The sequence below is a fragment of the Corvus moneduloides genome, chromosome Z (genome assembly GCF_009650955.1).
Source record: "Corvus moneduloides isolate bCorMon1 chromosome Z, bCorMon1.pri, whole genome shotgun sequence".
Classification (NCBI taxonomy): Eukaryota; Metazoa; Chordata; class Aves; order Passeriformes; family Corvidae; genus Corvus; species Corvus moneduloides.
In genome coordinates, this window is record NC_045511.1 from 367,151 (window position 1) to 381,262 (window position 14,112).

The following is a 14,112-nucleotide window of genomic DNA, read 5'->3' on the forward strand; positions in this document are numbered from 1 at the left end:
TTTGTAAGGCAATCCGTGTTTTACCAGCACACGTACTTCACCAGCACAGCACACTCAGCATTGTACTTACTGCAGTGCCAGCTGCTGTAGGACCAGGGGTGCTGTGACCCTCTTTACCAACACCCTGACTTTGTTCTTCAGGCCCACGTGTGACAAGAATCCTGAAGTGCTGCTGCCTCGTGTTTTGATCTGGTCTGATTTTAAACAAGCATCCCTGCCCTTGAGGCATCCGCTCTACTGAATTGCTTCTAGGTATTTCTGCCCTGTTCCTGCCATTTCCAGGCAGTTCCGAATTCAGCCCATCAGCTATGGGGCTAATTGCTTCTGCTGGTGGCTGGACAGGGTAGGAAGTACTCCTTTCCAGCCGTATCCGAGGGTACCTGACCAATCTGTCCCCTTTTGTTCCAGTAAAGCCAAAGTTACATCCACCTCCTGAGCCTGTACCACTTGTCTGTGGCTGCTGTAACTGGAGAACAAAGAACTTTTTCCCTGAATTTGCTGACAGATCCGGCACATGCTGCAGGGACCAACGCCGGGGTTCAGGGGTGGGAGCGTTATTTGGAGCCTCAGGACCAAAGGGAAGTACAGTAACTTGAGGCACATCCGCACTTGAGGCCCGATGCTGAATCCTCACACCACTTATGTTTAAACCTGAAGCCGCTTCACCTGCTTCTTCTCGTTGGGCAGCCAGCGAAGCCTCCTCACTCTGGTTATTAGTAGGAATACTACGAAATACTCTACGGTTACAGGAAACAGTTCCATCTGTCTGTTGCCCCAACTCTTCCATCGGCCTGGGTGGAGAACTTTCAGGAGTCACCTGCGGACTGCTCGGAGAAGAGTGGTTTTCAACAGGGGATGCATAATGCTCCCTGAAGTCCGAGAATATACAGGGAAGCATCTCCTCCGGAGATTCCAGGGCTGTGCACTCGTCGGTGCAGCCACTGGCAGCTTTGCGCTGGAGCGAGATCTGCATGGACGAGCTCCTGGTGGGGCGCGTGTCGATGCCGTTCAGCAGCTGCGGGATAAACATGGATGTGCTCCTTTTCAAGGAGCCCACTTCTTGCAAATCTCCGTCACCGCCGTAATCCGCTCCGTGCCGTGAGAACGCGTGAGGGCTGCTTCTCCTCGGCAAGGTGTGGAATGCCATGAAAAAGTCATCTTCTCTCTCCCGGGCAAGGATCTCCGATTCAGGGGCTGTGTTGCTTCTCCCAGAGCCAAAATGAAACCGCAGCCGATGGGCCATGGTTTTACAGAGAGGGGAAAAGGAGAGGGAGAACAGCAACAATTCAGGCACTGCCAGAAGTTAAAAACCAAAGACATAAACTCGAAGAAAAAGTGTCCCATCTGCCAAACGGTTAGCACTGCAGCCCTGGGAGCGACAGATAGCAGAAATAGCCCAAGTGGCAAGCAGCATTCCAGGCATGATTGGGCAGGAGCAGTCAGCGCTCCTACACACACGGTGACATAGGGTAGGATGGTAGGAGTCACGTGACCTGGTTCCCCCTCTCCAATGTAAGCGTGTGGCGAGTTTGTTTTTTCCTTTTTTTTTTTTTTTAATGCCAGCAAGAGCCTGAAACAGCACCTTCCCAGCTGCTCCTTTTCCATCAGGGAGGAGCGGCCCCAGCGGGACAGCTCTCGCAGCTGACTGAGGCAGCAAACACACTCAGCACTGCTATAAATCTAAACCACATCAGATTCACACGGCACACTTGGAGAAAGCACTTGCAGAAAAATGTAACTACAACAAAACCACTTCCATTTTGTGTTAAAAGTTTAAGTCAACACCACATGCAAATGAGGACAATTCTTTCAAGCATAACATTTTGGTGCGTTACAGCTCTGGGCTGTCATGGCAGAAGAGGAATAAATATAGCATGGTTATGCTTTCAATTTTAACCATGCTCATAACACAATTAAGCAACAACCTTTTTCCCTTTAAAAAGCCCCAGCAGCAATATAACCTGCACTGCTCTTTGAGTAACTACAAACAAAGCAACCATACCTCTGGCAAAGACCTCTCACACAGTAAAACCAGCAGAAATGTGCAGGAGAGCAGGACACAAAGCTCCTTTTCCAGATTTACCAGGCAGTACAGGTGAGGGAAAAGCAGAGCTGGGTGTTGCATGCCCATTTGTACTGATTTGTCTCAGACCCTGCGCAGAACTGCCCGCTCCTGGCTGGCCTCCAGTGAGGGAGTCAGCAATGCCACCACATGTGGCACTGCCAGCACGGAGCACAGTTATGTTCTCTGAGAGCCAGAAGAGCTCAGGAGAAGGACAGGCAGACAGGATACACCAGAACATGAACCAGTCACCCTAAGTCGGCTCTGCTACAATGCAGATACTCAGTGCCCTGAGGGCACTCACACGTGAAGGGTGCGTGCACTTCTTAGCACACACCAGAAAAGAAAGTGGTTACCCATAAGAGCAGCTCCATCTCAGGGCCTGGACAGCTGTTCCCTGCAAGAATTGGAAAGCCTAAATCTTGTCAACAGCTCTGAAAATCTTTATGTGGCGGGTCAGTCCTCTGCCTAGACAAATGAAATCCACTTGCAAGCAGCTTGCTTTCAAAAGCCAGAAAATTACCAATCCCAAGAGCAATGGCAGCTCAAACTGATCAAACTGCCAGCAGCCAGCACAATCCCCCATTTTTTTATGTGGATTATGAGCCACAACAAAAATGGGACTAGCTTCCACGCAGCAATGGTCCTGGAGATTGCCTTGCAGAAGCACAGGTATTGGTATCATTTCATCTTATTTTTCAGCTAAAACGTATTACTCAAGAACACGTTCTCTGCACCCAAAATGAAGCTGCATCACATTTACTCTGTTGAGATTGGGGAACAGAAAGGCAAGGACACCTGCAGAGACAGAGTGCACTTTGGTAATTTGGGAAGCGGGAACAAAGTCCTTCCGATAAGAGCCATTTAAGTATTGACAATAAGTATGTCAGAGTAAAGCCAAAATAATCAGTTCAGTGTCTCCTCATTCTACAAACACAACCTGATGGAAGCCTGCTACTCCAAACCCCCCAAAGTAGTTGCCTTGCCATAGGCCTCCTGGAAAGAAAGCAATGGCTCCTAACCCCAGGTGCTGCCTTGGCCAGGAGGTTCCAAGCCCAAGGACAGACTGACTTTGGAGGTAGGACCAGAAGGAGAACACACACAAATTGGTTCAACAATAAAAAGTGCTGAAACTGCCAGGGTAAGGCCAGTACTGCGCACCCAAACTTGAAAACCCAAAGGAATATGCCTGAAATGGGTATCCCAAACCTGTCATTCCCCAGCTGTCACTGTATACAAATTTTTCCTCTAACCCATGTCCCCGTTCCCATGGCACCTTTGCGTTCCAATGGCACATGGCAGTTTGAACAGTGCAAGTGGTCATTTATGATCATTATATACAAATAAATACACTCCCAGTCAGCCCACTGTAGAGGCACAGTGCCACTGGTTCACCAATTTACTTCCTCCTGAGGAAAGATTGAGTCATTGGGCTTCCAACTCCTCTTTCTCCCCAGATTACAGCTTGTGTGGTTTCCTTTGCTCTTTATTTATCAGCAAGTCAGAAGGCAAGAACCTGTTTGTTGAAGACAGATGTTTTTACACTGGGTTTTTTAAAATGAAAGCATCCTTGCAACTCTGATCCTCATTTTCAGAAAGTGAACAAGTTTAGTAAAGGTTGTACCGCCCCCAGCCCAGAGAACATTAATTCCTGAGCTCATGAACAGAGAGATGGTGTTACAATGTTCAAAAGGCAAACCCCCAAGAGCCATCCACCAGTGTGCCACTGCACCGGCATGTTTAACCCCAGATGTACAGAGAACACTGTCACTTATCCCATGAATCATAACTACAACAAAAGCAAGCAAAAGTCAGAGGTGAAAAGCCTCCTCCAGAAGAGCTACTGTATCGGCCAAATGCAGGCAGACTAAACCCACTAACATGTGAGCATTGTGAGGCAGAGAACTGAAACCCAACAGAGCATCATTCTGCCACGACCTCAAACCTTCACACGTGCCTCGTGAGCACAAGGTGCAGCTCTGGTAACCACCTCCCAAAGCAAGATGCAGAAGCATTAAAGGACTACAAAGGCACACTAAAATGGTCAGGGGCTGAAGGAGCTGCTTTATCGGCGACTAAAAAGGTCAGGACTTAATTGGTTTGCAGTGGAGAGGCCTACAGAAGGACAGAGTGAGGGTTTTGCAGTCAGAGGGCTGGGTGAGGAGGACTATTTTGGTCTGACCCAGCAGGGCACTACTTTAGTGCCCTTTTAGTCCCAAACCCAAATGGTTTTTATGCATCTATCCGCATTTCTTGGCACGCTCACTGAAACAACAGTCTAAAGACACCTTTAAGCTGTGTTGTATTTCCATCAGCTGCGGCACACAGAGCCTTGTGATTGGTGTAACACAACCAAGACAAGCACTCACCAGTCTGTTTTCATCAAACACCTCGAACAGGAGCCGATGGTTGGTTGGGTTTACCTGGGAGAAAATCCAAATGTCACTGGAAGTTCAGTAGCTGGACAATAACAGTATCTGCGTACTAGCTCAGGCAGCAATTAAACCAAGGCAACCAGGACAGGACTAACAGCTCTGATGTAAATCTTTACTTAAACTGGAGCACCAGAACCTTGCAGCAACTGGGAAGAGCCTGGCAGTTGACATGAAAGCTTTCATTTGCTGTGCTCAGTTACTGCATTTCCCTGGCAGAGGACCCCCAGTCCCAGGCTGGACAGATTATCAGGGCTCCTTCACTAAGCGATTGATTGATTTACGAGGAGCAGAGTTTTGCTGCATTTCCTTCAGAATTTCACATTCAGATATGTTTCTGACTGTCCATCGCTCACCATTCTCTAGCCCATTTAGCATACATGGTCTTGGAACACTCAACAGAAGTCTCCCCAACACCTGAAAACAGCAAATATACCTCCAGAGACTTATCTGCATTTACTTAAATTGAAGCAGAAAGACTGCCAACATTTAAAAGGACAAAAACAAACATAAAAAGAACTCTGTCAGGAAAACAAAACAGCTGCTATTCAACAACAAAAAGTTTTATAGTGTTTGATCCAGTTGATATATTTTTTCAGAAAGCCTTTGCAAGCCAGGTTACTATGACCAGCACATTTAATTAAGAAAATTTAGAAATAATATACCACGATGCACTGATAATGCTATGGGCTGGCAATGGACTTGTCAGTTTTGAGAAAATCAGAGAACTGTGACACACAAAATAGGGTCTAAATTACTTGATAGATCCCATTATCGCTTAGGACTGTCAAGATGTTTTAACAGAGCTTCTATGAACCATACCAGAGGTTTTGCAGCACTTTTGTGCATTCCCTTTCCCTGAGATTTTAGATTTGTATTACTTAGCTGCAAACTCCAGAAAAGCTGTTTGGTACATGGGTACAAATAAGCATTCCCCATGAAGCTGAGGCCCGTGCACTGAACATTCCACTGACGGCACTGCTCTCCCAGCTCCCATCCCAGCAGGCAGCTCCCCGCGTCCGGCACAACTCCCGCCCAGAACAATCTGCCACATCTGCCCTCGGGCAGCTGCTCGAGATTAATGCTTGAAACCCCCTGAAATTCTACCTGACCTGCTTTGCTGGAAGCTACAGCTACACTAAAATTCAACCATTCCTCTTTGGAAAAATATTGTCTGCAACTAAGTAGCGAAGTTACTGTCCTTCACATTTACACAATGGCAGGTTGTGAAACTGTTTCTAAGTAACCTGGTGCCAGCTCCTGCTGATCATTCCATCCCTGCAGAAACACAACAGCAAGTACATCATGGCAAGCAGGTCTTTTAAGTAAACACATGAACAACAAATATAAAATAAGATTAGCTGTGCATGTCCTGATAATGACCGCAAATAAAGAGACACTTACTCTAAAATAAAACTCTTCATTCCATTTTGGGTTCAGTGTCTGTAAAAGAAATAACAGTATTTACATACTAAAGTTTCTTTAGGTTTTCTGGTTTGCAATTATAAAAACATGCATGAAAATGACAGTTTTCTAGGGAAATAAAAGAGAAAGAAAAGCATGTAATAAAAGAAATTGAAAAATATATTGCCATCTAGAAATTCTCTATTGAGTAAACCAAACGTGGGATGATAAAATTTGAGTCAGATGATCCTAAAATAGATGTTAAATATAAATAGAGTTTGATGATTAAAAGAAAAACCATTGAGAACCTATAGAAATAAAACCTGAAGACATTTCATACTCAAGATTAATTTAAACCCAAATTTTAAAAAAAGTATTTTTTAAACACAAAGGTAACTTTAAGGCTACAAAAATATGCTCAGATTTTTACTGTGAAAGAAACAGAAAAATAAAAAAAGAACAAAAGAAAAGGTTATTCCTTGGAATAGGTACGATATTATTCCAACCTCTTCCCTGCCCAAGGATTTTAATTTTAACAACCTGACTAAAACGCACAGAAAAAATGTGCATATAGATTGCAAGCTGAAGTGAGCTCAAGCATGACATAATAAATTGATAAAAAAAAAAGAGATGAGAACTACAAACAGTAATTTGGACAATTCAAGCTTGGGTAAGTATAAAAACAATTGGACAATGTGTCCAATGTTTTTGTGCTCATGCCAAATCATTCTCTCATGCTCTCACACAGCAGAGATTTACGGGCAGAGCTGACAGGAAAAATTGGCTCTACACCCACAACAATTCTGCTCTAGCAGAGAAGGGGAATCTTGGCTGTTTATCTTACTCCTTGCTATAGATCCAATAGATTCCTCATGTGCAGGGCATGGGGGCTGACTATACTGCATCTCTCTACAAACTGGGAATACAGGACCTCATGGCAGAGCAGGAAATACTTCCGTAAAGAAAAGATCACTGTAAAGGGCAGGTGAATGGATGAGGGTAAGCGTAAGGATGGGGGTTGTGGGCACAAAGAAACTTCCAGCTTTTTTTCCCTGAAGGAGCACAAATGTATTCAGAAAAATATAAATTAAAATGAAGCAGTAAGAAAAACAATGCTACATTTTAAACACTTGTATTCCTCAAATGCTCCTGCTGTCAGCAAGAGAGGGTACATACAATTTACCAAAGCAAGGACTGCCTTAACACTGAATTTGAGGGCACTACTGCCCATTGATAACCCATTAATTCCTAATGATGCTTAACCACAAAGTTCAGGGAAATCTGATGGAAAGGCAGCAGTCTTTGGTAAATGCCTGGTAACTCACAGAAATTTCTTCCATCTTTACAGGTCCCACTCTTAGTGGGCCAAGGCTGAAAGTGCAAAGACCTGAGTGCCACCAAAGGAGAAGGAATTGCAGCAATAGCTCCATACAGGACATGAGCAGGGCAACAATAACAGAAACTCAACCTCAAGAAGAGCTACATCCTAAAAAGGGCAAGTGCTGCACAAAGGACTGCCAGGAGCCAAGCTGAGCTGGACCTTCCTCGGGTACTCCAGAAGGGTTTTCAACCCTACACAGAAAATGAGGACATGGAGATAAATGATGCTCCTGAGTACTGGAGCTCAATGAGGAGACTGAGCATTCTCAGAGATGGAAAACTATTTTTAATATTCCATATGGGAAAGGTAGAAGTCTTCGGAGCTCAGCGCAGTCAAGGTGAAGAAATTGAAGAAACTGGATAATTTTCATCCAAACTTTTAAATTCCAGCAGGAATTTAAAGAACACACTGACCATGTTACAGGATCAGAAGGCAGCAAACAGCAAATCCAGCTTTCCCTACTTCAGAGACATCCTTTCCAGCAGGGCATTCCAAACACAGCTCCAAAAAGAAGTACAACGCATTAATCAAACCTTACAGCTGGATTAACAATGGAGGGAGATAAATCGAAACAAAAAGCCTCAGAAATTCAACCCAGGTAGGTCATGCCACATGAAGCTGACATTCTTCTGGTAACTTTATTTTTTCAGAGTAAGAAAACAATGTGCATTTAACCCCTTTGGCTGTAATGAAGCACTCTCAGAGGCACAGTCCAGCTGTGCAGTAGGATACAGATCAGACAACAGCACAGGTCATGGAAAAGGAGAACAAAAAAGGGACACTGCAGTTCCTTTTGCTTTCCCAAAGGCACTCCTGGCAAGGCAGTGCCACACAAAGTTACCCATTCAACTGAGGAACACAAAAACGAGGAAAAAAATGAGAAACTTGTGAAGGGTTAGACACAGTTACAGAGCTGAAGGAGGTAACTGCCAGTCAGTCATTCCTCAGATTGATTGTACTCAGTACATTTTTATTAATGATTTTAACTCAAAACCAAGATAAGCTAATGGTGTTTGCTATTTACAAAATAGAGAGAGGACTGCAAATTGCACAGGAAGAACTCTGCCTTGAGATGAAATTTAACAATTCAAACCAGAAATTACCAACTACAACTTTCCAACATATGAAATAATACCACTGTTACAGAAATGACTGAGAACATCCAGGCTTTAAGTGACTCAGTGAGACGAAACAGTGAAAAAAGGCAGATGCAGTCCTGGCAATGAAACAAGCACCAACGGCTAACCAGGACATCTTTGAAAAATTCCTTTTCCACATCAAATATGCCCTGGTTCCAGGACAAGTTCTGCTTGGATCTTACACACCTCCAGGATTCCACAGTGGTCTTCTCATGACACCTAATGTCCTGGTTTTAGAACCACATCATCCTGGTTTGTGTTTTCAATAACAAAATTCTCCTCACTATTCTGTTTTGCAGCAATGATTTCAACTGAAGCCCTGTTGATTCTAAATACCTCCATAAAAAATGACAACTCATTATTTTCCCTTTTCATATAGCTTATGATTTTTTTTCTCTCTGCCACCAATATCAGCAAATTCAAAAAATATATATATTCTTACAAAATCTTAGGTCCTGATAATGACAAATATCCCCTGGTGGAATTTTGTTTGTGAGGATTGAAATTAAGAAATGAAATAAAACTCAATTTTGGTTCTACCTGAAAATGTAAGAATTCCCAGGCTTTTCTTACAGCATATATTCTGTCATCTGGTTGTTTTAAATTCCCATATTAAGAAAATAATTTTGAAAATGGAAATTCTGAACAGACATATTAAAGAATGATCATTTTTGCTAAAAGTCAGATAGATGATAATTAAAGCAGAATTTCTCAGTCCTTTATTTCAGCCATGTCTTTCAGTGAAATACGAATTTGATAAAAGAACCTGTGAATGGTGCAGTGGGATTTGATAAGCCAAGCTTTAGGGAACAATATGGAACATGTTAGGTGGTGTCTCCAGGCCAGACACAATGAGGTTGCAGGCACTCGTTCTCTCATTTCGGTTTGGAGAAAAACCACATTATCCAGTTGCTATACATGTACATAACGGTTTTAATTAGTGCTGCATTATGTTATACAATTGTGTGCCAGCGTTCTTAATCACTCCAAAGCCATAGAATTAAAAAGAGTATCTACATACCTTTTTGATAGTTTTTGTCTGCACAAGAGCAAGTTCTCTGTTCTCATCTGCTACATACAAGGAAAGTTTCACATATGGGTCACTGCAAAAGAAGACATAAGATTTAATGGCCTATAATTGTACAGCCAAAGAGCATTGCAGAAGGAATTTTTCATTTAACTGGATGACAACAGCACCTCCAAACACTTCTAGTGGAATTGTCTTCAGTGAAACCTCGGAACTCTAGTAAGCTGCTCACACATTGAAAATGAGTGTTGGAATGTGCTCAGTTAAACACTGCCCATGACAGCAGAGATCATTCCCTGCAGCTCTGTCCCTGCTGGGGGCAAGAACTGCCTGCTCCCACACAGCTCCTGCCCACGAGCACGCCCATGGTAGTCCATTAAAACCAGTCAGGGAAAAATAGGAGCCATGAGGTTTGGAAGGGACTGGCTGTAACTAACCCCTGGAGGCTGACTGGAAGTGCAACTGGAAGTATTTTGAAGCAGTGGTTATAATTGTTTTGAGCCATAAAACCAAGCTGCAGTGATTCAGACAGACAGGGCAGTGAGCAACCTGCTCTAGTGGAAGGTGTTCCTGCCCACGGCAGAGGGTGGAATTGGGATGGTCTTTAAGGCCCCTCCCAACACAAACCATTCCATGGTTCTGTGCTCTAAACTGGGAGAAACAGCATCCTGCAGGAACAGATGAACTTCACATGGGTACAATGTCAGGAAGTGGAACTGGAGCAGAGCCTCTGCTTGAAGGGAGGAAATGGGTGCCTGAGTAAAACCAGGACTCTGACCTGCTCTGGTGCTTCCCTCTCAAGGCTGCAGCACACTCAGCTTAATGCTGATCCAAGGTTTCTTGAAAGCATCAACAAGAGACACTCACAATACCACCAGACACTCAGATTACCAACCAAGTCATCGAAATATTCTCTGATAGTTTTTAAATTTAAGGAACTATTTTGTGACAGTATCACTACAGAACAATCAGTGCTTGCATGTTCATTATACTGGAAACTCCATGTACTTGGAATATAAAGTGCCACAAAGGTGGAAACAAGAATAAACAAGACATCATGTTGGATTGATTATTTCTATCAGTACGTGCACATAAATGCACCTGCTTAAACTGCAATTAAGTTCAGCATTAAGCACCAAGGTTTAGAAGAAAGCAAAGCATCACTTTGATTATAAAGAAATGCTGATGCTGCTTTGAATTGCTTGATGTACCGTGCTAATATTTACAGGTATCCCCCCAGATTTAGGATATCAATCCATACTTGGGCAACGTTGTTTTCAGGAACCCTTAGAAATACTACAATTTTTTAGTGCTAAAATTTTTTAGGATGAATCTTCTGCCTACAGAAAATGAAAACCATGGAAGTGGCACAGATGATTTTTTTTCCCATCTATTTCTATTTAAAAAAAAATAGAGAATAATTAAGTTTATTACAAATTTCAGTAAGGAAATTTTGCCTTTACTGAACAGACTACTGACACGTCTGCCTGCTCTAAAAGCAGGACAGAGTGCGTCAGACTGAGCTGTCTAGCCAAGCTCTCGGTCCTGAGGGTGAGGCTGCAGTTTACTCGAACAATTGGATATTTGAGACTGTTTACTTCCACACAGTTGTTTACTTAAAACAAACACGTAGCAAAACAGAGACTGGAGGCCAAGGAAAGCTGACACTGCCCCAGGTGGAGCAGTGCCACACAGCCCTGCACTGCGGCCACTTGCTCTGCCCCCCAGGTTGCCCACCCCCGGTGGCAGAACAGCTCTTCACGGAGCTTGCACGGGAACGCTGCAGAGGAGAGGTACCAGTTGAAGGCAATGGGCCATGAGGAATGCAGGGGTCCCTTCCCAGCCCCATCAGGCCATGGGGAACACAGAAGTCATCAGTACCGTCAGACAGTTCTTCACGCTGCAGTTACAGGAGCTCTTAGTGACTAGAAAGCACTTGATCAATACTAAAATTCTTACGTGTAGAAGTCAGTAAATAAATAACATCATAAAGCTTTTAAGAAACTTATTACTTAGAATCAGGCTCAGATTCTAACAACTAAATAAGCAGTCTAATTTGCAAGTGCCATTAACTGAGCAGCTTCAGGTGAAATCCAGGGGTCTGGACAGCCCCAGTTATTTGGATCCTGGTCTGCCATCTGCTCTGCAGGTAACACAACCGCTGCTCCCGGGATCCATACAGCTACCAGGAAAATAACACAGAGCAGCTGAGACTTCCTAGGGAGCAGACATTGTAACTGACAAACTGCTGAAGGAATCGGAGAATGGGCAAAGAATGGAAGAAGGCAGAACCCCAATTAAGAACATAACTACAGCAGCAAAACAAAATGACTGGGATCCCAGAGAACAGACACTACATGTCAAAGCAGCAGCAGAAACACTGAGGGAACTTTACCATGGTTAATTGCACCCTGAAAACCCAACTAACAGCAAGTATTCCAGATAAACACGGCATCTATGCAAGGGAAAATCAGTACTGACACGGAAGAGTTATTAGACAAAAACATGAACATCAGTAAAATTGAGGAAAACTTGCAAAACAAAGAAATAAAGCATCTGGTCTGTTAAAATTCAGTGGAAAACCTATCCACAAATTGGAATGAAAAAGACACGAAGACAAGCAGTAAAATACCAGATTCCTGTCTGACAGCAGTGTCTGCAGATGTGTAAAAGGAAGAAAATCCTGATGGTTCAGGTGTCAGAAGACACAATAATAAATAAGACCTGCTGAAAGCACAAAAAAACCCCAACAAACCAACAAGACGAGTTTGGACAATGCTCTCAGGCACATGGTGAGATTCTTGGGATGTCCTCTGCAGGGCCAGGAGCTGGGACTCGATGATCCTGATGGGTCCCTTCCAACTCAACATATTCTATGGTTCTATGATTCTAACTTTTGAGCACAGAAAGCAGACTTGAATCGGTCTGGAGTTGTACCTGCCAGATATTCTCACCCTGAAATTGACTGATTAAAAGCAGGGGAGACAGGGATTAAAATGAAACACTGCTTTCTTGACTTTCCTCTGGCAGACTCACTCACTCCTCAAGAAATCACTATAAACCCCCCCCTTATGGCACTCCTGAAAAGCACCATTCCAAGTGATGCATGAATACTTTCATTGTGCTCTAAATACAAGTGGAAAATAAAGCAGCTCATCCCACAGTTCCTTGTGAATGTCAGTCTCAGCCCTGAACTGCTGACTTGCATCAGGATTTAAAAGGGGATGCTGGAAAAACTTAGGAGCGTGACACTGGATGAGCAGAGTGAAGCCCTTCCACTCATGTGGATGACATCATGTATATGACACATGGAACCAACCGTTCTGCACTTTGCTAGGAAAACTTGCTGCAGAGGTTGCTTTGAGGAAAAGTACTGGGTTTGCCTGGGGAAGAGGATAAAGAACTAAAGGTGGAAATGTTGCAAAACAGAAAACTACAAGTAGAAAACTTTCTCTATATGAATTTTTACACCGGTACCAGTGTTAAAATGCCATCTTAATGAAACCTGCAGCACAACAAATTGACAGTCATGGACTGCTAGGAAGCTGTTAATGTAGGAAATATCCAGGTGGAATCTACGGGGTGTTCCGGTAGAACCCCTGCAATACCAGAAAATGGATACAGAAAATGAACCGCAAGCCTGGAGCCTGGGGACACTACAGATGGCCAGCCCATACCCAGAGTTACACTGGCAGCACTCAAACAGTATTGCATCCACAGGGACACCAACACCAGGACATGACAGACTGACAGAGAGCCACCCAATGCAGCGAGGTCGCTGTGCCCAAGAGGTGACCCAACTGTAGTGCGGGACATCATAAACCTACATTGAGGGCAACAAAGAGAACACCCTCTACCTGGGAGGGTATTCCTCACTGAAAGAGAAGCTGGTTTTGCAGTGAAGGCTTACTGGGGAGGGGAAATACAGGTTTCTTTTACCCACTATAGGGCTCCTTCTATCCAGGTAATAAATCTTCGTAATAAAATGCAACAACAAAATACAAGGCAGGTAAAACCCGCTCCATGTGCAGTGAAGGCACAGCTATACTCAATCTGAAAGGTACAGTATTTAATGCTTTACACTTCTTACACCTGACAATGCCATCACACAGGAGAAGTCAGTGCATATATTCATATGTATTATCAGACATTCAAAGGACCAAGTAGTGTTTAAAAGAGAAACGAGCCCAGTCACCATCATACCAGTGACTGGAGATGAAGGGGAGTTGATTTGTGGAACATCTATCTAAAATGCTCCTCGCTATAAAATTGAAAATTATAAAAGCACTAAATCTCATCTATCCCAACATGATCGGCCAAAACCTAAAGAGAACATCGGTGCCTGCCAAGATCAGGAGAACCTTGAAGCTGATAACAGCTCTCTGGAGAATAAAAGGGAATCCTAAGAAAAGGATGCTAATAATGAAAGTTATGTTAATCATAACCACAAGTTAGTACAAAGAGAGTTTGGCAGAACAACAGCCATCAAAACAATCTGAGGTCTTAAGAAATCCTTTTTCTGACCTCTGGAATCCCTCAGACATCCAGAACTAGCTATTTGCCACGTATTTGCCACCTTGCAGTGTATGGCATTTTCTTAAAGCTCAAGCAATTGTAGATACATAATTATCATCTTTCATGTGAATCTTTGCATGAAAAGGCAGCTT

The 14,112-nt window shown here is 43.5% G+C and overlaps 1 protein-coding gene across 9 annotated transcripts in view; it reads right to left on the reverse strand.

Moving 5' to 3' along the window:
- NEDD4L (NEDD4 like E3 ubiquitin protein ligase) overlaps positions 1-14,112 on the reverse strand; it is a 104,624-nt gene that overhangs the window by 47,710 nt on the left and 42,802 nt on the right. For 4 of the 9 annotated variants that reach the window (XM_032095998.1, XM_032095997.1, XM_032095999.1 and 1 more), the window contains exons 3-5: positions 9,440-9,521; positions 5,899-5,937; positions 4,432-4,485 (exon numbers count right to left, since the gene is read on the reverse strand). In XM_032095998.1, coding sequence (XP_031951889.1) covers positions 4,432-4,485; positions 5,899-5,937; positions 9,440-9,521 — 175 coding nt within the window. Of the gene's footprint in view, positions 1-70; positions 1,494-4,431; positions 4,486-5,898; positions 5,938-9,439; positions 9,522-14,112 lie in introns of those variants that run through there. The other 5 variants (XM_032095991.1, XM_032095992.1, XM_032095993.1 and 2 more) reach the window with 5 other exon arrangements.